Source organism: Cryptomeria japonica, chromosome 7 (assembly GCF_030272615.1).
Source record: "Cryptomeria japonica chromosome 7, Sugi_1.0, whole genome shotgun sequence".
In the NCBI taxonomy this organism is placed as follows: Eukaryota; Viridiplantae; Streptophyta; class Pinopsida; order Cupressales; family Cupressaceae; genus Cryptomeria; species Cryptomeria japonica.
This window is the reverse complement of record NC_081411.1, coordinates 613553975-613581557: the sequence shown is the minus strand read 5'-3', so window position 1 is coordinate 613581557 and position 27583 is coordinate 613553975. Positions and strand designations below refer to the sequence as shown.

Sequence of the window (27583 nt, the reverse complement as noted above, 5' to 3'; positions counted from 1 at the left end):
TTCATTGTGGCCTCATTCTGCTCATTTATGAGCACTGCAAAATCCTTGCCATTCAGGAAAACAAGAGATTATCTGCTTATCCAGGGAAAGGCAAGAGAAAGCTAGAGGAAGGCGGACCCAGCAAGGAAGAGTCGACTCAGAGCAAAAAGAGCAAGAGTGCTACTGGGATGAAAACCCAAGCAAACAAGAATGACATAGAGGAAACCGGAAAAGATGGCAATAAAATGGATACAGATGAGTCTGGAGGTGAAGAAAGTTGGAAAGATGAGGATGTGGGAGCCGAGGAAGATGAAGCTGAGGACGTGTCTGACCAAGATAGCCCAACTCATAGTGCTATCCTAGGCAATGTCAACAGCCAACCTATGGTGGAGAAGGATGATAAGGTTAATGAGGAAAAAGAAATGAATTTTGAGAGGGAGAAGAATAAGGAAACTGAGAAGGAAACGGCTAAGGATAGTCTGAGTAAAGAAAAGGAGGGTGTTGGAGAAGGGTTGTTCCTGGATAACCTCAAAAACCTTACCAAGGCTAGATTAGGTTTTGACAAGTGGACATATGAATTTTTGAAGAATATGGAAAAAAATGGTAAGAAGATGGAGGAGAAAAGGAAGGAAGATGATAGGAACCATAAACAATGGAAGCAGGACATGGAGGAAAAAGCTAAGAAGATGGAAGCTCAAATTGACAATCTAGAAGAAGGTAAAGCGGCAATGAAAAACCTGTTGGGAATGTTTCTGAACATCTTGACTGCTGTTACAAAGAACCTAGAGGAAATTTCCAAGGTCCTTGAAAGCTCCAGCTCTCCCAAACTAGTGGTGGACCTCTACATTGATGAAGATGCTATCAAGACTGGGATCGGGGATTCTACTCCCGGTGGAGCGGCAAAGAGAACTAGGGTGAGCTTGAAGAAAGCAGCTGTGGCATTTGCTAAGGAAATCCCTAATCTTAGGGATAATATCAAAGAACTATATGGGATTAGCAGTAACTTGGCTAATGCCCTAAAAAACATAAAATAGCTCCTTTTTTGTGCTTTGTCTAGTTTGGCCAGCTGTCACTGGTTTTTTGGGGCTTTTTTGCTAGTTTTTTCTAGTTGCTATGTTGGTTTTTCCTATGTATGTTCCTTTCAGTTTCTTAATGCTTTTATCTCATAAGGATCTTTTGTAAAAGGGTTTCGGGGCCCCTTCAAAACCTGTTTTTATCTTAATAAAAAACACTCAAAAGATTATGCTTCAAACCTTCAACATAATAAATGTTGTCAGTATTGTGCTTACTATCAAAAGATATAGTGCCTTTTCCTTTGATCAAACAAGCTTTATCATCACCAAATCTTACTAGACCTCCATTGTATTCTTGAAAAGATAATAATTTACTTTTATCACCAGTCATATGATGTGAACATCCGGAATCTATAATCCATTCATCATTTTCTTCAATTTTAGCTGCCAGGGCCTGCTCTACCGGTGGAACAGTAGGTGTCAGTTGATCTTCTTTTATTGCAACAAAAGCCCATCCATTGTCTACTAGTTCTTCATCAAAATCATCAGTAACTCCTTCATCAACATATTAACATTATTTGTCTCTATTCTTCTTAAATATGTATCTCTGATATTTAGGGTTAGGCTTATATGTTCTTTTAGCTTCTCTCAATATTGCATGTCTATCAAGACATCTAGATTCCATATGACCAACTTTATTGCAGTTAAAACATTTAAATGGTGCTTTACCTTCATACTTACTTCCAATAGGACCTTTAGGCATTTTCCTTGCAAATAGTGCTTCAAGTTCTTCTAGTTCTTCATTTTCCTTTCTGATATCTTCAAGTTCTTTTGCATAAAGTGCTTTCCAATTAGATTTTTCAGATGATGATGATGATGATGATGATGATGCAGATGATGATACTTTGAAGGCTAAATCTGTCTTAATTGTAGCAACAGGACCAAATTCCTCAAGCTCAAATGCTGAAAGTTTTCCAACCAAGGTATCTCTAGATACTGATGTATTAGGCATTGTTCTCAACTCATTAATAGCAGTTACTTTCATTTTGTATGCTGGTGGCAATGCTCTTAAAAATTTAGAAACAATTTCATCTTCACTTAAGGATCCTCCACAACATTGTATTCCTAAAATAATTTCATTAACTCTTTCCATAAAAGCATAAATTCTTTCATCTTCTTCCATTTTCAGATTTTCATACCTAACCTGGAAGCATTCTAGTTTTGCAATTTTGACAGTAGTATTACCTTCATTCAGTGTCTCCAATTTATCCCAAATAGCTTTAGCAGTAGATCGGTCTGATAAGCCCATGATTTGCTGATATGATAATGCGCTCAAAAGTGCTTCTCTTGCTTTGCAAATCATTTTCTTGATCTTTACCCAATGTCGGTGGATTAGGTTGATTCGGTGTAGGACCAACATAGCCATTATTTGTAACATCTCATATGTCTCTTCCAATGCAATTCAGATGTGTCTCCATTCTGATCTTCCATATACCATAGTTGGTTCCATCAAGTTTCAGACTATCCTTCCTAGAAATTTTTGTTTCCATAGAATCTCATCAAGCTGTTAGACTTCTGCAAAAAGAGGACTAGGCTCTGATACCAATTGTTAGGACCCAGGAGGCAACTGAGAGGGGGGGGGGGTGAATCAATTGTCTATTAATTTCAATCCAAATATAACTTAATCAAACTTGATGCATAATACCGGTAAACCAAACTTAATGTCGGTTGATAGATTAGCAATTAATATTAATACCGGTGAAGCTTAATGCATAAAACAGAAAGAGAAACTACATCCACAACACATAACACAAATATTTGTACGTGGAAACCTTGTAAGGGGAAAAACCACAGTGGGAAACCTTACCCACAATCAGATGATACTACTGCAGATAGTATGTGTATACAAATGGGGTCTGCACATGCAAAAAGGCCAACCGCCTAGAGCTCACTGCTCAATCACAAAATAGGAGTCACAATGACTACAATTGGATGGTTAAATCCAATGATAATGTATTGCTCAAAGTAGCATCTTCAATGCTGGATTTAGTATCGGTTAAGCTATGATAATCACATTCAAACCTTCCTTGAACCTTCTCTATGGTCTTCTCATATGATCTTCAATATTCACGCATACCATGTTACAATACCATATACCATATACCGTTACTTCTCTTCATCTCATCTCACAAATGAGATCTTACATATATACCAAAACCTAAAACCAAATGTGTAGGTCGGCTAACTAAGAATATTACAATAAAACCAATTACAAATAAGTCAAGATGCGATGCATCATGTCAACTCAATATATTTACAACAATATCCAATCAATAAATCATCTCCATAACGTGTTGTGCTGATTTGGAATAGATAATGCATACCGGTCAATAACCTAGACCAATTTGCCAGTAACAACAAATATGCCAACCCGATTAGAACAATAACCAAAACACCAAAACCAAGTATCCAAACCATGTCTTCGACATAACCAAGTGATCTCCAGATGATAACAAGTCATCCTTAGTGCCGGTGAACAATATAACCTACCGGTGAACAATATAACCTATGACTGTGCATAAGTCATTGAACATGCTGGTGAACACAATGTGTTGGTTCAACATAACCAAAGATCTCTAGATGATAACTGTTGACATCAATGACAAAACTAATGCAGCACATCCATAATACCAACAATATGCATCTTATTTTTAAATCTATCTGAACTATTGAGTAGATTCATTCAAAAAAATATTCATTTGCAAAAGTAGGAGTAAAGAGAATTAAATATGTATTTACAGGTTGCATAATTTCTTTATAAGTAAAAAAATAGATTACATTGGAAGGAAAATAGATAGTTAATCCTTTTGCTTATATTCTTGCTTAGTATTTAAATCTGGTTATTACCTAGTTTAAAGTTCAGTTATTTTAATCACTACATTAGTATTCATTCCATTAGTATTCATTCAAACTCATGAAACTAGTAGTATCCTAAATCTGAAAGTAGAAGTTCATTGTAACATTTCTATTAATTTCTTTCATTTAATAAATCTGGAAAATGACAGTGAGCATACCCCTATGAGAATACAATGATTTTAACTTGTGTATCTCTACATATTTATATCTATAGATTAACATAAAATAAAATAAAATAAAAGAAGTATTACAAGTAGATTAATATTGTGTTGCTAAACTAATCCAATCTGCAATAGAACAATTTAAAACAGTGAATAAATAAATTTCATCAAACTATATATATCTATTTGTACATTAAAGGTAAAACTAGTATTACTAGTTAATATAAATCATTCTGGAAAGAAATGTACACAGTGAATGTATGTTTCTACACAAACATATATATATATATATATATATATATATATATATATATATATATATATATATATATATATATATATATATATATATATATATATATATATATATATATATATATATATATAATATTTTTAATAATATAAGGTTCTGTTTGACATAATAAACTGGTTATTATCTCTCAGAAAATACATATATACATCTTATTGTAGATATAAATGAACTGGAAAATATATTCATATTTACACGTGTATATAATAATCATGCTTAAAATATAATTTAATGCAGAAATAAAGAATAAAATAAAATAAAATTTTAAAAAATATGAATTTGACACGGGGAATGGGGGAGCCGAGAGCTCCACCCCAGCCCCCGCCGTCGAGTGGGTACCCCGTAGTGGAGGCTCGACTGCCACTGTGGGTATCCACAGTGAGACAACTCTCTGCCTTAAAATCCCCCTGTCGTCCGTCATGGCCTGCAAACCCTACTGACATGCCCTCAGCCATGGATAAAACCAGTTCGCCTTGCAACCAAAAATATTAAAACCCTAACATAGTTAGGGTAAATAAGAGAGAAAATAAGAGAGAAGTATGTAAAGACATGTTTGTTTTAAAAGAAGGAAAAGAGAGAAATCCTAAATAAGGTATAAAAGAATAAAATAATAATAGAGGGTTTTTTTTTTTTAAATTTGAAATAAAGTGAATGGGGATGATCCCATTTTAATAGACTTAAATTTATAAAGTTATAGGGATCATTTAAATCTCTTAGGGAATTTGTTTTCATAGGATATATGTTTTAAATGGAATATTTTAATGAAGATTATTAGATGGTTATTTTATTAAGGAGGGTCTTTTAATTGTAATTGATTATATATAAATCCCTAAGGGGTATTGTTAATTATAACTAATTATATGAATTCTAAGGGGTGTATTTTTAAATTATAATTGATTAACTAAATCCTTAATGTGTTCTTTTATTTAAGGGGATAGTTTAATTATAAGTGATTACTTAAAACTATTAGAGGACCAAATGTCAATAATGGAGAATATATTTTCTGGGCAACATTATTAATGGATTAGTAATTTAACGACGTTTTGAAAACTTTATATTCCTTTACTTAGTTAAATAATTAATATTAATTCAAGAAATTTGTATTAATGTTAATTTAGTTGATTTGGGTTTATTTAAATATTCTGAAATGTAATTAAAGTTGGAGGATCTTTTGGGTGAATTTATTTAATATTAAAAAGGAAATTATCCTTAAAAAATTAATTTATTCTGCTCTCGATAATGGGAGTTATTATAATTATTACGTAAATTAAAATCTAATTTGATCGCTTAGGAGTTTGAGATACGACCTAAGTCTTCTAGTTAAATTTTAATACATCGCTCACTTTAGAAACCCATTCTTAATGTCAATTAAGATTTCTTTTAGTGAAACTTATTAAGTTATCACATCTAATTAAATGTAGGTCACAAGTAATTAAGTGAATAAAAAAAAAAATTGTCGTTGAGTTTTTGCCCAAAAGTTTGGGCATGACACTTGGGAACTTGTTCCCCTCTCTAAAAGTAAAAACATCATTGGTTGCGAAAGGGATTACAAAAAAATCTAATCAAATCATATAGAGATATAGGAAAATTCAAAGCTAGTTTGATTGCAAAGAGATTTAATCAAGAAGATGTTGATTATGAAGAAACATTTGCTCCAAATATAAAAAATGAATATAGTTAGAATTATTCTTGTTTTGGTTGCTAGCCTTGGGTGGTATATTCATCAAATGTATGTCAAAAATGTTTATTTAAATAGAGTTTCAAATGAAAAAATATATGTGAATCAACCAACAAGTTTTATTGATCAATATCTTAACCTTGTTAAAAGATCAAAGAAGTCACTTATGGTCTAAAACAAACACCAAGAGAATGGAATGATAAAATTGATAGTTACTTCCATTTTTATGGGTTTAAAAAGTTTAAATGATCCAAATATTTTTATGAAGAAAGACCAAGTTGAGATTCTTCTTCTTGTTGTTTATATAAATGACCTGCTCATTGCTTGACCAGATATTGGGTTAATCAATGGCTTAAATTTAGATCTTAAAATGATATTTCGTATGAATGATTGAGTGAACTATATGATTTTCTTGATTTTAAATTTTGTAGACTACATGATGGATTATTCATCTCACAATACAAGTAGCTTTGAATCTTATTAAAAAAATTAATATGATTGATGGAAAGCTGACTTTTACTCCCTTTCAATCTAGAGTAAAGTTTACTAAAGAATGTACTTCCAAGAGAGTGGATGCTACTTTATACAAACATATTGTAAGTAACTTGGTTTATCTAATTCATTCTAGACCAAGCTAGCTTGCTCCCTTTCAATTTAGAGTCAAGCTTACTAAAGAATGCACTTGCAATAGAGTGAAGGCTACTTTATACAAACAACTCGTAGGTAGTTTGGTTTATCTAATTAATTCTAGACCATGCATTTATCTTACTTGTGTAAAGCAGAAAATTGGGAGCTTAGCAAATTCACCACGGGTAAAGGAGGATTCACTAAGCTCAATTTTCACTTGGGGAGACTTTACATTCAAAAGAGGGGAATGAATCTACTAGATCCAATCCTAAATGATGCAATGGCTAAATACTAAGTAGATTGGTTGTGTTTGGAATGTGTTTGACCCTCTTTTGTAAGTTGACTAGTTGAATTAAGACTAAGTGCTAGAAATGAAGACAAGTATGAGAAAACAATGAGCTACAGATTTGGAATTTAGTCATGCGCTTGGATTTGAGAAGTTTGAGATGATTCAGAGCTTCTCTGTGAAATTAAGACTAAGGGACCAAGTCGCCCTACTATCGGTCCTCCAAACTTTCAGCACGCCGAAAAGGGTTTTTGCATCTCTGCAAATAAAACTTAATTCCAGAAGTACAGCTGCGCACCTGCTTTCTGCGCACAGAAGGAAAGGGAAATGTGTTGGGAATAGGGGCTTGCCTTTAGGTCAAACCCCAGATTTGGAATTAACCAAGTGGTTGAAATAATGTAATTGAAATGACTGAAAGTAGAAATCCTCCTCTTTGAGGGGATGTTGAATTGACTGAAAAATGAAATGCTTATACATCCTTGCGAATTTTTTCTTGCCTCCACATGGAATTATGATTTCATGAAGTAGAATGATGATATCCTCTTCAATGGTTGAAATCTTGACTCTATTGCTACTCCAAAGCTTGAAGGAAGACTGAAAATGCTCAATTGCTCTTGAATGCTTGGATGCTTGATCTCTTGAATACTTGAAGACCTCTTATGTGTGTGTGTGATAACAGATTGTCAAATGAGAGGGGAAATCCCTCTTATATACTTGCTCATAGAATTAATTGACTAATTTTATGACTTGAGCCGACATAGGGGGGGATTTTCCCACTTCAAATTTGAGATGGGTCAGGGGGAGGGGTCCAAGATAGGTCCCCATTAATGGGGACCAGGGAACCACACTTTGGTTCTGCCCTAATTTGGGGTAGGATCAAGGTGCAGGCAGGGTGCATCATTGAGTTGAATGAAGTTTTTGATATGTGTGAGCATAATCAGGTCTCCGATCAGGCCGAGGGGCGCAAACACTAAGGAGAAGACCCAAATGCAATTGAAAAATTGCAAGTGGTGCAATTTTAGGACGTTACAACTTGCAGTAGAGTGGAGGCTACTTTATACAAACAACTTGTAGGTAGTTTGGTTTATCTAATTCATTCTAGACCATGCATTTGTCTTATGGTCAATCTAGTATCTAGATTTATGCAAGCACCTAAAGAAAGTAATGATTGGCTATAAAATGAATTTTGTGATATGTTAATGAAAAATGCGCTATGATATCTAATATAGTTATTAAAATTTAATTTTTTTGGTTGGATTATAGATTTAGATTGGGGTGTTGATTTAGATGATTAAAAATTTAGCAATGGTTATATATATATATATATATATATATATCATATCTTGGATTAGGCCCTACTACATGGAGTTGAAAAAGAAAACATCATCATTGTCTTTATGTGAAGTAGAATATAGAGCAACAAAAGAAGCAAAAAAGGAAGCAATCCAACTTCTATGTCTTTTATTTGAGCTTGATTTCAAAGCTCTACTACTGCTTTGTATTGTGACAATCATAGTACCATACAAGTTGCAAACAATCAAGTTTTTCATGTTAAGACAAAACATATTCAAATTTATGTTCACCACATATGAATTCATGTTTAAGCAATTCATGCCAATCTAAAATTTCATCCAATTGAATAAAAAAAATTGATCTATTTACTAAAGTATGGCTGAAACCAAATTTATAAAATTACAAGGAATGATGGTATGTTAGAGGTAACTATCTAGGGGAATAGTGGTATAGTGCTCCCCTCTCTCTTTTATTTTCTTTGTATTGTTCCAAAAAAATTTAAGGTTGGGGGTGTTAAAGAAAAGTAAGATTGTCTAAAACAATACAAATATTCTTCTAGAGTCTCCACAAAACAAAACAAATTAGAAAATTAGAATGTAGTGTAGATTGGCAAAAGATTTGAGGGGAGGTTAGACACGGGGGCTTCACTTAGTGAACCTAGGTTATATCACCTGCGTTCATGGCATACTAAATAATCCCCCTATTTTAAAAAAATATTGCCCTAAACTCCTTTTTTTCCACCCCCTCCCAATAAAAAACCTAAATTAAAAGCCCCCCTATTTGCACAAAATATTGCATTTTTTCATAGCCTGAATTAAAACCTCCCCTATTTTCACCGATGGGCAATATATCACACCCTCATTTTTGGGATATTAAACACCCCAATATGAATGCATGTGATATGATATCACCTATTTAGCGAAGCCCTCATGAGGTTAGATGAGAAATAAAACCAATAGCATAATTTGAAAGAAAATCACAAACTTATTAACAATTATGCTAACGTATCCTAATCCTACTAATAGAGACACTAAAACAAAATATGAAAACACCATACAAGTATGACCTATTCTTTCAGCTTGGCTCCATTGTTCTTTCTTTATCTTGTAATTGATGTCACTCTCATCATGCAAATGGAAGTATAAATGAAAGAAAGGTGATTGCAAGGATGACTCAAAAGTGTGATTTATTAAACTAGATGATTAAGATTATTCAAAAGTTAGACATAATAACAATACTCGAAAAGTGGATTGCTAAGCTATTTGGACAAAATGACAATGATAAAATTAGATGAATTGATTGAAAGATGTCCCAATTTATAGAAAATCGGAGACTCGACTGATGGACGAGATCAAAAATATTTTTGGTTAGATGGACATACCTGATTAAATGCATGTTAGAGCTGCCATTCAAGGAAGGATGAAGGAGATGAGAAAAAGCGAAGAAAAAACAAAAAAGTCAATTTTTCGAGGATGCATACCTCATTTTTAAATTTAAAATTAAGATTAATCAGATATTTTCAAATTGAAGGATTTTCAAAAATCAAAGAGAATATTAGGGAAAATCTCATAAATATCTAAGATATTGTTGCCATTTACAAAAAATAGGAGGACATTTAAGACAAATAATTAAATAAATAAAGATATTTATTCAATTATGACATGATTAGTTAATTTAAGTATTTTAAATAAATTACTCAATTATGAGAGATAGAAATTGAAAATTTAATTAAATAATTAATATTATTTAATTAAAGTGTAAAATCAAAATTAATTAAATAATATTATTATTTAATGAATATTAGAAGGAGATGGTTAAATGATGAAAGATTAAAAGATAAAAAAATAGTAAAAGGGGGCTTAATTAATTAAAGAATTAATTAAACCTAAAGGGGGAATTAGTCAAACTGATGTTTGGAGACCTTAATTATGGTCAAAAAGGGTGAAATTAGAAATAATTGGGAAAGTTCAAACAAAAAATGTGAAAAATTGAGTGAAAATGGGAAAATTAGGTCAAACCAGGTAAAATCAAGTAAAAGCGGGTCAAAGAAGGTCAACGGATGAAAAAGGGACAAATGAGACATCATGTGGTGGGAAAAGAGGTCAAAAGAAAACCATAAAATAGGAATAGGGAAAAAAATGAAGCCAACAGGACAAAAAATGGAAAGCAACAAGACCAAAAAGGAAGCGAAACACCCTAATCGGGATAGGGGTTTAGATTGAAAACTCACATCATCAGATTGAGAGGGGAACGAACCCACACCAAGGGGATGAAGATGAGGATAAAATGAAATCCCAGACTTGAAATGGGAAGAAAATAAAATGATTTGGATAGAAAATGGATGAGGCAAAATGATAGGATCAGAATAAGAGCAAAATGACCTAATCAAGACAAAATTAGGTAAACTGACACCGCAGAAATGAAAAAGGAAAGATCAATCACAAAGGGGATAAATTTGAGGATAAAATGAAATCCCAAACTCAAAATGGGAAGAAAATGAAATGATGTAGATATAAAATGGTAAAAGCAAAGCGGGATAGGATTGCACAAATAATGAAGATTATACGCACGATTAAATTAAAAATGAAGAACGCAGATGATACCAATTTTTAGTGTCTGTATTTTACCTCTCTTTTAGACAATGCGATTTAGAATGTTGTTTAATGAAAAATCACATTAAGCATTCCCCAGTGATGATAAGGTATAAGGGTGCCCCCTCAAGAAATTGATCGAAAAATCTTGAAAAAAGATTAATTTGTCAACAATGACGCCAAGATTCTAACAATGTGATGAAATCAAAGTTAATGATTTATAGGAAAATTAATCATATTTAATTAGAATATCTAAGATAGCCACTAAAACTCAATTATAATTAAGAAAACTATAAATAACAATGAAATGTATGCTAAAATCAATTAAACATAGAAAATTCAACCAAAACTCCCTCAATTGAATTCTTTCATGGATTACATTGCTCTTCTCCAATATTGTGTTGTGTGGCTCTCAATTTTGTGTTGGGGTTCTTGCATAAAGATGGCACAATAATTTCAAAGATAGTGGTTAAGAAAATTGAGGAGAAATGGGCTAAATTTATAGATTATGGAGGATAAGAATGGACAATTGAGATTCATTTCTAGAACAAAATTAATCAATGGATGAGATTGCTCGAGACAAAATTTATTGGGAGTTAAGCTCATTTGATTGATGAGTGATCAGATGACTGAATATGTCGGTCGATGAACTAAGTTTATTGGTTTGTTAATTGAATTGATCACTCTGTTCCAAAAAGTTGATTGAGAGTTGGAAAAGGTTGATTGATGAGTGTAGTGTCAAAAATTGCATACCCCTTTGTAATTCGACCTACATATTTTAGAACCACTTTGGTGTCCATTCCCCTAGAACTTGAGTAGGCTCACTTCAGCCCTTGCATTAGCCTTTTTCCTCTTAGGATGCTCAAGACAACTTTTAACATCTATCCTTCAACTTCTATTTCATGTTAGTCGCTTGTTTATCTTGCCACTTGTCGTTTCTGAGCATAATTCTCCTAGACATTAGCATGCCACACGGATGTTTGCGCATCGTGCATTCGTCCCATGACATCTTAACGTTTGAATGTTAGTTTTGAGCATGCATTTCCACTTGTCACTTGCACACGTCGGTGGAAATGGCTCAAAATCTTCTTAAAGGCTCATGGATCTCTTCTTTCCCTCCTCTTCTCTCTTTTAAATCATTCTTTTCTCTTCTTTCAATCTCTCTAGATTCTGGACACAATCTCTCTTATTCTTTGGGCTCTCACAACTTTCTTTGACTCTCTCTCACTTGCTACAGTAGTCTCTATTTTGCTACAACATTCTCAAGCTCTCACAATATTCTTTTGCAACTCTCTTGGCTTTCTCAAGCCTCTTTGGTAATATATGTCTATTTATCATGTCTTTGGGAATCTTGGAATTTATCACATCCCTCTTCTATCAATTATCATTTATCTTATCTTGAATTTATCTTTTATTCTATCAATCTATTTGGCTGTATGTGGAGGTGGAAACACCAAAACAAGGGTTTGACTGAGGCAAGTCCCCAAGCAGCCCCAAACATTTTTCCTTTCTGGTTTGTGTGCAGGTTGCATTAGAGAAGATTTATTTGGTTGAAGGCTTCAATTGTGGACCGGTTGCGAGCTTCTTTATTTTCCCTCTTCTCAAGTCATTCTAATATTTCTCATCTCGTGTTATTATCTTATCTTGCTTTTTTCCATGTTTATTTAATATTATAATTGTATCTACTACCCCCATAAAATTTTTGTGTTCTATCCGTACTGGATGACAGTGCATCACGCTGGTGTCCCAGCTTTGCACACTCATCCTGAGGTAGAGACTCAATAGAGTTGTTCAGGAGTCTCATCCGCAGTCTACTAACTTAGCTTTTTATTTTTAGCCCCCGGCTCATCCTTTGCGCCAGTTTGAGTGAGGTAGTGGAAGATTGATTTGTCCTCTAAGATTCATCATCTTAGAGGTGACAAATCCCCTCCTCTACATTTTGGTGAACCCGACATGAACACTTCTTCTATAATAGTTTTAGAGTATTCTTTATCATTCCTTTCATCATTCGATGTCCCTCTAAAAAAAAGGACAATTCTAAATCTTTCCCCTTCTTCCAAAAAATAAAAAAATTGGAGCGCTGCCCTAAACCCCATTTAATGGTTCATTGGCCTTTGGCGGACAAATTTATGCATTTTGTAAAGCGGAAAATCGCGGTCGAACCCTAGTTGGTCTCCCCTCTTCTAACTCCGAGGAGAGAGAAGGGAGGTTCGCTAGGATTCGATGGGTTTTCACTTAGGAGGAAGACTTTACATTCAAAAGAGGGGTTGAAACTCATAAGATTCAATCCCACACAATGTAAGATTGGATGCTAAATGAATTTCAAGGGTTTGGAAAGCAAAGCTACCCTCTTTTGTAAAGAATGTTGATTAAGGGAATTAAGCTAAGGATGCATAGAAAGTCATAAAGATTCGCTTATAAACTGAGTTTAGGTTATAGGATGAAGCTGCGGACATGGAATTAGCAGTAGAATGTCGATACGGCACTGTCCTGCAAATTTGAGAAAAAGTTGTCGGGACGATGGCGCCCGGCGCCACGGTCCTCCGAAAAATCCGCGAAACGAAGTGGGATCGGTTCGTCTCTGCACAAGGATTCCAAATCTTCAATTTCAGCCGCGTACCTGCAACCTACACACAGAAAAGCGAAGACGATTGGGGGGTTAGGGATTAGGGGTTTGCCTTTAGGTCAAACCCCGGTTTTGGAATTAACCAAGAAATGAGCAAGTGCTGTAAATGTAAATGACTGTAATGTAAAACAAGTACTAATACCTTGTTCTAAGGATGTTTGTATCCTTATGTGCAAAGGTTTAGATGTTGTATGTTGTAGTATGTAGCATGTAATAAGTGATCTCCTCTTCAATGGTTGAATCCTTGACTTGAATGCAACACTTAGCCTTGAATGGAGACTTGGAATGATCAATTGCTTGAATGCTTGAATGCTTGAGTATAGTTTCCACGCTTTTCACATATGTCCTTCTCATGCCAAATGAGAGAGAAAAATGTAGTTTATATACTTGTCAATTAGGGCTGATAGACTGATTTTCCCGACCTTAGGCCGACCAGGGAAGTATATTTCCAAATTGCAATCAAAAAGACCTGATATCACTTAGGAAACCGGGCCCAAAATAGGACCCAGGGACTAGGGCGCTGGGCGCCCTGGTCCTGAGGGACCAGGGCATTGGGCGCTCTGGTCCCACCTCCGGGACAGCGGGGTGCAAGGAGGTTCAGGCCAATGGTGCTTGAAAAATGCAGTTTTCAGTGTCGTGAGCAAGTTTTGGGGTCTCCATTCAGGTTGCGTGTTGCGTCGCCATCGTGAAGACCGAAATGCAGTCGAAATTGCAAGTGTCACAATTTTAGGACGCTACATTTAGCCCCCACTTTAGCGGGAGTATGTATGCTCATACTTCTGGTAAAGTACAAGGAAACAACGTTGAAAGACTTTCACCACGTCAAGGAGGCAAGGTACACCAAGCCCCCAGTGGACTAAGGATCTTACGACTTCGATTGACAAAGTAAAAGGGAAGATCACGAGGGAGAACCATGACTGTCAGTAGTAAGGTTCCCTCACTATGAGTCATGCAAAAGAAATACCAAAAATCTTCAAGACAAAGCTAAGTTTGCCAAGAAATTTTCAAGTATCTTTGAAAGGATAGACAGGGTGTATGCCCCCCTACGTTAAAGCGATCGCACACGCCTCAACGGGGGTGATTGTTTTAACGTAGTGATACACATAATAAATGAGAAAGGAAAAGGAGCACGTTATCGCAAAGATTTAGCCCCCAAGTGTGAGATAAACCCAAGGATAATAGACACAAAACACAAAGCACGAGGTGACTTTGCTTTCCTCGGGGTCAGTATGCTGTATGATAAGTCATGTATATATCATATGGATGTATGCATAATTGTTCTTCATTCCCCAATCAAGGAAGGTCACCTAGAAGAAGGGAACGCATGTGTCTTTTGAGTCAACATGAGAGAGACCAAAGAGATCTCAATGCTTTGCATCGTCCTCAAGTAGACAACACTAAGGATGACAAATAGAAGAATGAGAATAACATATAGAAGAAGTAACAAAAGAGAGGGGGAGAGAATCTGCTATGCTAATGTAACTAGTCTAGCACGTCATCTACCCCCCGATCTTGCTGATCAATGTTTCGGGAAGGCAGGGAACACGCTAGAGGAACATCCAACATAGCAGATGGAGCTATCACAAGATCCAAACAAGGGCTATGTTCATGTTCCAAGCCACATTGTTCTTGTCTAGGAGCTAGGATAAGTGCTTTAGAAAATTCATTAGATAAATGGTTATCAACATCAACAAGTTCATATTTGCTATCAGAAGCAAGAGGATTAACATTTTCATCATGCATAACATTTTCATCTATATCATCATCAAGATTTATAAAAATAGGATCTTTAACTCGCACAGGATCAAGACCATCATGCATCTTATGTTTAGGAGATTTAGGCTCAATATCCGGCGGAGGAGAAAATGGAATAATGCTTGTTGAAGGTGTTTTTGGAGATTGTGAAGTTTGAGAAGCAGCTGCTTGAGCCCTAAGACGACGCTTTCGTCGGCGTTCCCGTGCAGAACGATTACGTCTAGTCTTAGTAGGAAGTGTAGAAGATAGAGGAGGAGGAATGTTCTCATCCTTATCACTTGGATGTTTAGGTTGTGGTCTCTTAGGCTGGATAATAGGAGAAGAAGAAGGTCTCTTCTCTCTATAAAAGGCAGGAGGAGGAACTGCTCCATATAAAGGAAGAGTTTTTGGTTTAGGAAGAAGACCAAGTCCATCATGACGAGGAGGTATAGGTCTACTTTTAGAAGATTTATTAGGCATAGACATAGTCACATCCATGGGGACGGGTTGGGAATCTTCTTGAGGAAAGACATTAGTTTTGTCTTTCAAAGGAAGAATTTCCTTCTCAAGAATGATAGGAATGTCAAGTTTAGGTGTTCTAGGTTCACTTAGAGATAGGATCATATCTGTTTTCCACTTTTGATAAGATTTAAAAAGATGATCACTTCGCGGAGGAAGAGATTGGAATTGTTTGGGCCAAAAGTAATCAATAGGAACACTAGAGGTTCTTTCGGCTGGTTTAAAGAGACTATGATTGACAATAACAACTTCACCATTATGGGGAAATTTTAAACACTTATGAATAGGAGAAGCAATAGTTTTCATGGAAGATAGCCAAGGATAGCCAAGCTTCACACGAAATTGTTCGGAAGATGGAATAATAGCAAAGTTCACATCAAGAGATTTATTATGAACCTCAATAGGCAATGTAATAGAACCAATTGCAGGAGAAGAAAATGCATCAAATATTTTCACAATCACATCTGTTTTGTCATAGATCACTTGATTCAATTGCAAAGTAAAAAGAAATTCTTCAGTAATAACATTAACCATGCACGAAGGATCAATAAGCACTCCACGGCAAGGTGTATTTTTGACTTTTGCAACTATGTATAAAGGACCATCAGGTGCTCTAATGGTTTCACTAGAATCAAATGTGATGGAAGGTTCTTTAGGGATTTCTTGCTGCTCTACAAAGTTAATCACATTCGGAGTCATAGACACAAGACCATCAGATGAGAAAGAGGAATCATTAGCCTCAATCGCATTAGAGGTATGAGAGGTATGAGAAGGTAATGGATCAGTAAAAATCTGAAGATTTTGGTTAGGAGGAGCTACAGATGTGTTGCCTTTATCATTCACTCCAGAAACAGAAATAGTATTATTATCAATCAAATCTTGAATTTTACCCTTTAAAGAAAAACATTTTTCAGTATCATGCCCAGGCTGACGATGAAAGTGACAAAAAGCTTTGTGATCAAAATAAGGTGAAGTAATCTTTGCAGGATCAATTTGTCGTATAGGAGGAAGAGTAAGCACATTTTGTTCCAATAACTTATTCATAATATCATGCAATGATTCATTCAAAGGAGTATACTTTCTTTCTTTCCTGAAAAATTTAGAAATAGGAGGCACACCTGATGCTGCATTCACATTGTTGTTGATGATGTTTTCATTGAATTTGATGGAATCTCTGTTCGGTTTAAACTTCCCAAATGGTTGTTGACTGCTATCACCCTTATCACTCGGAGCCATAGGATGTGATTGTTCCATTTGACTCACAGTCAGTTGATAATTGTGAAGAGTGGCACACAACTGTTGGAAAGAAGTAAACTCAGAAAACAGAAGTTTGTCTCGAATATCTTTTTGCAAATTAGAAATAAAGATTCTTTGAATATCATTATCAGGCACTGGAAAAGAAATTTGAGCATACAAATGCTTATATCTACCAATGAAATCAGTCACTTTTTCTTTAACACCTTGTTTACAATGCATTAAATCAATCAAAGTAACTTTAGGACTTATATTGTTTTGAAATTGTTGAATGAAAGCATTTGCAAGTTGTTCGAAAGAAGTAATAGAATAAGAAGGCAACGAGCAATACCATTGTAGGGCTTTGTCTCTTAATGTTCTGGTGAATAGTTTTGCAAGCAACCTTTGGTCATAAGCAAAATCAGTACATATTGTTTGAAAAGTCTTAACATGTGTTAGAGGATCTCCTTTACCATTATAAAGCTCCAAATGCGGGATTTCAACATGTTTGGGAGGGATAGCTCGAACAATATCAAGAGAAAGTGGGCTCGCAACATCAAATGTGGGCACACTAAACTTAGATTGATTCATAGAGGCAATTTGTTGCTGTAAAGAAGAGACAGTTTGTGCAAGATTATTAATGGTAGCTTCAGTCGAAGAGTTCATATTAGGTGTGTTAGATTGAGATGGAGGTGTGATGTTATTGAAAGAAGGTAAAGAGTAAGGTGGTGGGACCCTATGATAGTCAACCATAGGAGATGATTGGATAGGAGGAACACTACAAGGAGGAATGGAATGGTTAAATGAATTGCTCCCTTGCGTCATGTTCATTTGTGAAGATGTAATAGGAACACTTATTGAAGGAATGAATGAAGAAGTCGGATTGAATGAAGGAATAGGGTTAATTGAAGAAGGAGGATTGCCCCCATGACTAGTGATCACAGGAGGAATGTCTTGTATAGAAGTAGCCATTATGTTTGATGTAAAGGTAGGTATACTAGCAATAGAAGTGGTCAAAGGAATAGAATGATTGACTTGTGTAGGAGGCTGTGTATAACCTAAAGATTCAGCACAACTCTTCATAGGCATCACATTCGAATTCACAATGTGTGAAATACCACGCAAAATATCAATTCCATTCTTATCACATTGAAGCATGCGTTTTAGACCCTCAATTAAAGGAAGAGCTTGACTATCGGGATACTCATGAGACATCCATTGGTGAAAATCGTCAAATTGGTTATCCAATTTGGAAAGTTGTTCAACGGAAACTTCATGGAGAGCTTCTTCATCATTCGGAGGATTAGAGGAATTACCCATGTCCTCGTTAAAAAGGCTACTCAAATTAGGTTCCATCTCCTCAGTAGTTAAACCTCGGAAGGACTTAATTCTACGGCTTCGTCTAACGGGAATAGTGTAAGTAGGGCTTGTTGTTGTAAAACTCATGCACTAGAGAGAGAGAAAAGATTTTGAATTTAGAGGTAGCAATTTTCAGTAAAACCAGCCAATCTTCCAGATTTAAGCTGTTAAATGCAATCACGACAGTCTCCCGAAATTTCAGAAAAAATGTCCGGGACCGTGGCGCTCGGAGTGCAACACGGTCCTTGCAACTTTTTTCGAAATTTGCAGGGATGAAAGGTATGATGATTTTAGAGCTAATCTGAAAAAATTGAGTGATTTTACGATCTGTAGATACGCCAAATTAAAGTTGCAAATTCAAAATTGAACCCTATCAAGATTATCGAAAAATGCAAAATTTGAATTTTGAAAAAGAGAGGGAAACTGAAATTTTGAATTTTATGATTTTAGAGGGAATGTTAAGAGCAATGCAAATTTTGAAATTTGAAAATTGACTCAATTTCACGCAAAATTCAATTTTGAAAGCAGAAATCAAAGTTGTTGTAATTAGGCACTTAATTTCAAAAGTCACAAAATGCAAGAATTTGAATAAAGCACTGAAATTTTGAATGAATGCAAACACAATTTTCAGATTTAGGACAGTAAGAACACAATTTTGACACAAAATTTCAATTTCAACAATTTTTGAATGATTAGGAGCCTTAAACCAAGCAATCACAAGACCAACTTTGACCGTAATTTTGAAAGTGTTATAATTGACAAAATCAGCCAAAATTCTGGATTTTAGCAGGAAAATACAGCAAGATCTCACTCCCGAAATTTTGGAAAAAATATCGGGGACGATGGCGCTCGGAGTGCAACACGGTCCTCGCAACTTTTTTCCAAATTTTCAGGGATGAAAGATATTGTGATTTTATTACAGAATCCAAAGTTACAGCTGATTTGGAGATGTTTTGATCGGTCAAATTGTCAAACAAAGGTTGAATTAAGAGGGTTTCAAAAATTAGGGTTTTGACATTTAACCACTTAATTTTCAAAATTAAAGTACAGATATGAATTGATAATTTATAATAGAAAAGCAGATCTGAAGCAAGCATTAATAATTAAACATTTCGCAAGTTCAATGTTCAAAAAAAAGAAAATTTAGGGTTTTTATGCAATCACCTCTAAAATTTTGCAAAAGATCAAACATGGAAATGTAATCAAGGAATCAATTTTCAGATCTAAGCATGAAAAATCAGAAAGGATGTTCACGTCGGGTTCACCAAAATGTAAAGATGAAAATCGCGGTCGAACCCTAGTTGGTCTCCCCTCTTCTAACTCCGAGGAGAGAGAAGGGAGGTTCGCTAGGATTCGATGGGTTTTCACTTAGGAGGAAGACTTTACATTCAAAAGAGGGGTTGAAACTCATAAGATTCAATCCCACACAATGTAAGATTGGATGCTAAATGAATTTCAAGGGTTTGGAAAGCAAAGCTACCCTCTTTTGTAAAGAATGTTGATTAAGGGAATTAAGCTAAGGATGCATAGAAAGTCATAAAGATTCGCTTATAAACTAAGTTTAGGTTATAGGATGAAGCTGCGGACCTGGAATTAGCAGTAGAATGTTGATACGGCGCTGTCCTGCAAATTTGAGAAAAAGTTGTCGGAACGATGGCGCCCGGCGCCACGGTCCTCCGAAAAATCCGTGAAACGAAGTGGGATCGGTTCGTCTCTGCACAAGGATTCCAAATCTTCAATTTCAGCCGCGTACCTGCAACCTACACACAGAAAAGCGAAGACGATTGGGGGGTTAGGGATTAGGGGTTTGCCTTTAGGTCAAACCCCGGTTTTGGAATTAACCAAGAAATGAGCAAGTGCTATAAATGTAAATGACTGTAATGTAAAACAAGTACTAATACCTTGTTCTAAGGATGTTTGTATCCTTATGTGCAAAGGTTTAGATGTTGTATGTTGTAGTATGTAGCATGTAATAAGTGATCTCCTCTTCAATGGTTGAATCCTTGACTTGAATGCAACACTTAGCCTTGAATGGAGACTTGGAATGATCAATTGCTTGAATGCTTGAATGCTTGAGTATAGTTTCCACGCTTTTCACATATGTCCTTCTCATGCCAAATGAGAGAGAAAAATGTAGTTTATATACTTGTCAATTAGGGCTGATAGACTAATTTTCCCGACCTTAGGCCGACCAGGGAAGTATATTTCCAAATTGCAATCAAAAAGACTTGATATCACTTAGGAAACCGGGCCCAAAATAGGACCCAGGGACCAGGGCGTTGGGCGCCATGGTCCTGGAGGACCAGGGCACTGGGCGCCCTGGTCCTGAGGGACCAGGGCACTAGGCACTCTGGTCCCACCTCCGGGACAGCGGGGTGCAAGGAGGTTCAGGCCAATGGTGCTTGAAAAATGCAGTTTTCAGTGTCGTGAGCAAGTTTTGGGGTCTCCATTCAGGTTGCGTGTTGCGTCGCCATCGTGAAGACCGAAATGCAGTCGAAATTGCAAGTGTCGCAATTTTAGGATGCTACACATTCTTTCTTCAGCTTAAGTTTATTAATTTCAAAATGCATATGTTATCTTCTTTTATTAACTTGGTTTCTAGCTTTATTCAAAGTGTTGATGATGCTCCTTTTCATGCTTGTGATGGCGACTTAGCTCTACCTATGTCACTCTATGCCTTTGATCCCTCTCGTAATATATTTTCTATTTCAAAGGATATTTTGTTACAAGAGGATGAAATTATTGGCACCTTTCTTAATGTTACTCTACCATCTCTTCATTCTAGTGCCCTCTCTTCTAGATATGAGGCATTAGTGAATGATGAGTCTTGACTCATATCTAATTTTCCAAAGGTCGATGTTGAGAAAATTCCATCATCTAAATCTTTTACATATCATAATGATTCTGTGAATGTCATTTATGTCTCTACCGCCCCTAAAAGGCCTAAGAGACTGATCATTCATGTGACTGCAACTAGTCCTTCTCCAAAGAAGGTAAAATCTATTCATGGTGTTCCTTTTGAAAATGACTCATCAAATCTTTTTACGAGATATACATAGTCTAAGGCTCCTTCTTATAGAATGGTAGCCCATACTTATAATACTCGAAGAAATAAGCAACATCTTGATCATTCACAACCTTCTTTACCACCATCTCAACCAGATCTTCCTCAAGCACCTAAGCCTTCAATTAAGCAACCTAGTGATAACAATCTTATTGAGAAACTACGTGTTACTCTTTCTAAGATATCACTTTGGTATTTTCTTCAGATTGCTCCAGTTTATCAAGGTATGCTAGAGGAATCTCTTCAAAAGATCTCATTTCCTTCTTCTACTAGGCCTTCAGATGTAAATACGTTGATGGATCATATTCGTGCAGATTCACCAAATATTACATTCTATCCACCCGAACTCCCACCTTCAAAAGTAAGAAATCAAGCAAATCCATTAATGATAATCATTTATGTTAAATGTGTCGGCATTAGAAGGACTCTCATTGATACTGGTTCAACATTCAATGTTTGTAGTCTAGACTTATTGCCCAAAATCAAAGTAGATTCTAAGTTGCTCGTTGCATCTTATATGTTTATCCTTGGTTTTGATAATACTGGTAAAACCGCTTTGGGCACTGTTATTTTGCCTATAAAGGTTGGACTAGTTACTATTCTAACCCTGGTGCATGTTATGCTCGAACCTTTATCATACAATCTTCTCTTGGGTAGACCTTGGATTCATGCTTTAGGAGTGGTCAGTTATACCCTTCATGGTTCTCTTAAGTTTTTTGCTAACAATCAGGTAGTTACAATCAAGGTTGATCCTGAAGCTATGCACTTATGTCAAATTGCAGCAACTGGTCATGCCTTAGTTACACCTACCTTTCAAAAATATATTCCATCTTTATCTTCTAATATGTCAACAACTATTCCCATGGACCTTCCTAAAGAGGAAACCCGCGAGAAGTTTGTCCCTAAAGAAGATCCTCCTAAAATAGAAAGTCCTAAGTCTACTCCTTCTCAATCAAATGCATTTCTTGGTGATGATTGGGGTTCCTTAGACTTTACAAGCTCATCCATTGGAGAATACAAAGTTGACCATATCTACCTTAACTTTCCAAAAGTATCATTCACACTCGCTATCAAAGATGATTATTCTTCTGTATCATGGGATCATATGAACACCATTGGCTACACCATTAAAGGTGATCATCCCCCTTTGGAGCAGTTGCAATCACGTTATGGTCCAAGATTTAATATTTCTTCCAAGTATGGATAGAAAGGAGATGGTGTTTGGTGCATGGGTCAAGGAGTTAAGGTCCCTTTGGAATAAAAATCACACTCTTTTACAATGGGTTGATTCTATTCTCAAGAACACTTAGTCCATCCAAACTAACACATTGAGTGACTAGGATTTGTAAATGGAGACACAGAAAACTTCCCCACTGATTCTTGAAGCTTTTGGTCTTCTCTTGCCCATGTGTGTGTAGTTGAGTTTATTGTGGCTCTTGTGATCATTAGAGACCCTTAGAATTCTATATGACTAGCTACGTGAGTTATTCATACTTCAAAAGCATCTTAGATAGAGCCTCAATACCAACAGACGTCTATAGCCCCGATGAGGTTATCACTGTAATTTCTCGAATATTGCTCCATTTCCAGTAGGCGTCCATTACCCTGATGGAGTTACTCGTATGCTCCCATAGCCAAGATTTTAATGCACTTTTTATGAATGATATTTCAGTTATATCTCTTTGCTCTTATGTCTTGATATTTTGATATGTAATTAGGCATAGATATTTTGTGTTTCTTTTTTACTCTTGCATTGGATTGTAAGTAATGAAACCTACATGGGTATGACAATTACAGTGATGCTGAAGTAGAATTTAAGATTTTTCACTAGCCATATTATAAACCAGGTATCTACAATGATTTAGAGCAAATGATTAATGTATAAGATATAGCAATTGAAAGACTTAAGTGACAAGTCTCAATAGTGAAACTTCTACCCAACCATAGACAAAGCCTAACCACAAGGTCATGTTGAAAGTGAGTGACCTTAGGTTTTGAAATCTTCTTGAACAAATATCTAAGAAATGAGATGACCCTTGCTCCATTCATGCACAAACAGGTAATCAACTAAGACAATCGCCTTGTTTTATTGATGTATCTATATGTGAATGAAATGCAATGTGTGAGCAATTTTATGATAATGCAACTATCATGCAACCTTAAAAGTAAAATGTATACAATGCAACACTATGGAAATGATATGCAAATGCAGTAAAAATGACACCTAAATTAACCATCCCTTTATATATAGTATCATTTAAGATGCATGTTGTTCATGGGATCAAGGAGTGGATCCCCCTCCATGGTGGTTAAATTACAAGCACCGTTACCAATGACCCTTGTTATTACAAAAGGACCCAACTAGTTAGATTTGAATTTGCTTGGTTGTTTTCGCTCTGCTAGATTCCTTTTGTTTTCTTTGATAACTAGATATCCTACCTCAAAGTTTCTTGGTCTTACCCTCTTATTAAATAGTTTCTTTTCAATATATTTTGGTAGCCTTTCAAGTGTTTTAGTGTGCTTTGTTGCTTTTCATCCTATATTACTAGCTCTTGCAATCTTGCAACTCTATAGTCTTCTTCTGATATGATATTCTTCAAGAAAACTCTAAGAGATGGAAAATCTATCTCAATAGGCAAAATAGATTCTGTACCATAGACCAATGAGTATGGTGTGGTGCCTATAGTTGTGCACACACTTATTCTATAAGCTGAGAGCACGAGATTTAACTGAAGGTGCCAGTCTCATCCTGCTTCATTGACAACTTTCTTTAGGATTTTCAATATAGTTTTGTTGGTTTCCTCTTCTAGACCATCGGGTAATATGGGGTTGCAAATTGATGTTGGATCTAAAATTGGTCACAAAGTTCTCACACCTCTTGATTTTTGAATGGGTGCCCATTATCAGTAACTATGCACATGGGGATTCCATATGGACAGATAATAAAATTAAGCATGATTTTTTCTATCTTCTTAACAATGGTATAAGTGAGAGGGATTTCCTCAACCCACTTGGTAAAATATTCGATGGTTGTTAGAATGAACTTGTGTCCATTACAAGAGGTAGGGTTGATTTTCCCTACAAGATTCAATCCCCATTGTGAAAATGGCCATGGTGATGTAATGGGTTGGAGATATTGAGTAGGCGTATCAATCAAATCCCCATGTATCTGGCATTGTCTACATTTTTGTACATATTTGTAAGCATATTTTTCCATAGTTGGTTAGTAATATCCAATTCTCAACAGTTTCTTTGTAAGAATATTTTCCCATCATTGGGTCGTTGGAATGGGCACCACAAATTCCATCATGTACCTCTTTTAATGCTAATTGTGCTTCTTCAAAATTCAAACATCAAAGAAGAGTCCCATCAAAGCTCTTTCTATATAAAGTGTCAACAATGATAACATGTCTAGATGCTTGACATATGAGAGTTTTCCTTTGATTCCTAGAAAGGTTAGGAGACATGTATTGGTCATGCAAGTATGCATATATTTCATTGTACCATGGTGATTCAGGGCCCACTATCATGCATACATATTTAGAAGAGGGGATCTCATATGTTGGTACCATTAGCTATTCTAGTATGATCTCAAACTGAGTTTCATTATTTGGCATATCCAAAAGGTACCCTACAATCACCATAGCGTTTGTTGCTTTATTTTTGTTGTCTAGTAATTTTCTCAAAGGTTATATGACTGAGGTATTGTTTGAGTCATTCAATCATTTGTTTGTAGGGCATCAACTTGTAATCCTTAGTGTTATAATCATCATTGACCTGATTTACAATGAGCTGTGAATCTTTGTAGACATTTAATTTTGTTATTTTTCACTGAATGACAACATGAAGACCTATGATGAGGGATTCATATTCAGCTATGTTATTTGTGCGTGGAAAAATTATTTTGTAGGGTTTTGGAATTGAGTCACCTTCAGAGTGATAAAGAGAATTCTAGCACTGGCCCCATGATTGGTGTAAGAGCCATCAAAGTGTAACTTACATGTTCTTGATGTTGTTAGTGTGAACACAAATTCACCAAGAAAGTGTTCTAACATTGGGTGATTGTCTTGCATATGAGCTTCTACCAACTGATCTACTATGATTTGGCCTTTGATCGCCTTTCTATCCACATACTCGATATCAAATTCACTTAAGATCATAACCCATTTGGCCAATCTTCTTGTTAGGGAAGCTTTGCTCAAAAGATATTTAAGAGGATCAAAATGTGCTATGAATTTGATCTTATGACTAAGCATGTAGTGTCTTAGCTTTTGAGATGTAAATATCACTGCCAAACATGCTCTCTATATGGGCATATAATTAATTTCATACCCCACAAGTGTTCTGCTGATGTAATAGATGGCCTTTCTCTCACTTGGTCAGTTGTGCCAAGAGTGTTCCTAAAGACAAATTTATTGCTAGAATGTACAAAAGAAAAAGTTTATCCGGTGTTGGTGGAACTAGTACTGACATTGATAAGAAGTAGTCTTTCAATGCCTAGAATGATTCCTGGCATTGATATATCTATTTGAAGGTTACACCTTTCTTGAGAAGCTATTGAAATGGTTGGCACTTTTCTCCCAATTATGCTATAAAGTGTCTAATGGATTGCAATCTTCCCTGTAAAATCCTTAACTGCTTGAGCTTGGATGGTGGTGGCATTTCTAGTATGGTTTTTACCTTTGAAGGATCCACCTTAATTCATATGTTGAATACAATTAATCCCAAGAGTTTGTCGAAGGTTACGTCAAACACACTTTTTTGGGTTAAGTCAGACATTGTATTGTTCAAGTCTGTCAAAGATTTTGGTGAGAACCTCAAGATGATCATCCCTGGTTTTGGATATTGCTAGTAAATCATCAACATAGTCTTCCATGATATCGTGTATCATGTCATGGAACAGGGTCCACCATGGGCAAGTGAATTTTTTTTTGTGTTGATCTGGCACAATCCTGATTTGATTATAGCCCAAGAAGCCATCCAAGAGTGAAAGCATTTCATGTTCGACAGCTAGGTCCACAATCATATCTATGTTGGGTAGCGAAAAGTCATCCTTGGGACAATCCTTGTTTAAATCCCTAAATTCTATGCAGATTCTTATGCCCACACTAGGTTTGGTCACTAATACTAAGTTTAATATCTATTCTGCATAATATATGGGCTTGATGAAGCCCACATCTAACAACTTTTGTAGCTCCACCTTTACTAGAAAAGAAATTTGTGGGTGCATCCTACAGAGCTTTTATTTGTATGACTTCATTCCTGGTAGTAATGGTAAATGATACAACACTAACTCTGGATCTAGTCCGGGCATATCAGCATATGACCATGCAAAGTTTATTGGCCTTTGTTTGAAGAACTGGATAAACTTCTCTTTTTCCTCTAGTTTGAGAGACTGAGCCAAATGTACCGGGCGTATAGTTCCAACATCTCTAATATTGACTTCCTTTATCTTTTCAACGAGCAATGATGACCTTTCTTGATCGATGGGGAGATCATCTAGTCAAGTTTTGATGTTCTTTGGTTCATTAAAATCTTCTGAATGAGAGGAAGAACTTGCTTCTCCAAAATAGGTTGTTTTGTCCAAGTCTATTGCAAATCTAGTTTTGTGATCGTCATAGGGAAATCCATCTTGTGCCCTTAGAAATTTTTCTATAGCCTCATCATTTTCAAACCAATAGAGATGTGGTTGGTTTTGTTGCCCCCAGTCTATCAAGTGGGGATACATAAGACAAAGGTCTCTATCTTCATTAGGAGGAGGTACCGTTGATATCATACAAGTTTTGGTGTCAAAATAATGTCTCCAGAAATTAGGGTCTATTGCTTTATCTTCATAAATGATGCCATCATCAATAGGTGGTTGATGATCATAAGACTTATCTACTACATAGGTGTTATTGCTATGAAGAGACATCCATTTGTATTCATGAGAATATGTTACACTTTCAATGTAAGTCTCTATATTTGACCCATCTTCATATGGTTCATCAATTTCTTCAATTGAAGGGAGTGTAGTTTCAGCATTGATGAATAATGGAACATTCTCATGACTTGTGGATCCTTCCTCTATGATAGAGATAACACTTAATCCTTGGATGAGAGACTGAGGTACTATGATGTTGATGTCACTACCTAGTGTTATACTTGTCTCTGTTAATGTGTTGGTTGAAGATGATGATGCAAAATAGGTACTT

The 27583-nt window shown here is 35.7% G+C and overlaps 1 protein-coding gene across 1 annotated transcript in view; it reads left to right on the top strand.

The window, feature by feature from the left end:
• The first annotated feature begins 167 nt into the window (after positions 1-167).
• Positions 168-27583, top strand: part of LOC131856869 (uncharacterized) — a 42608-nt gene continuing 15192 nt past the window's right edge. The window contains exon 1 of the mRNA XM_059208820.1: positions 168-893. Coding sequence (XP_059064803.1) covers positions 168-893 — 726 coding nt within the window. The remainder of the gene's footprint in view (positions 894-27583) is intronic.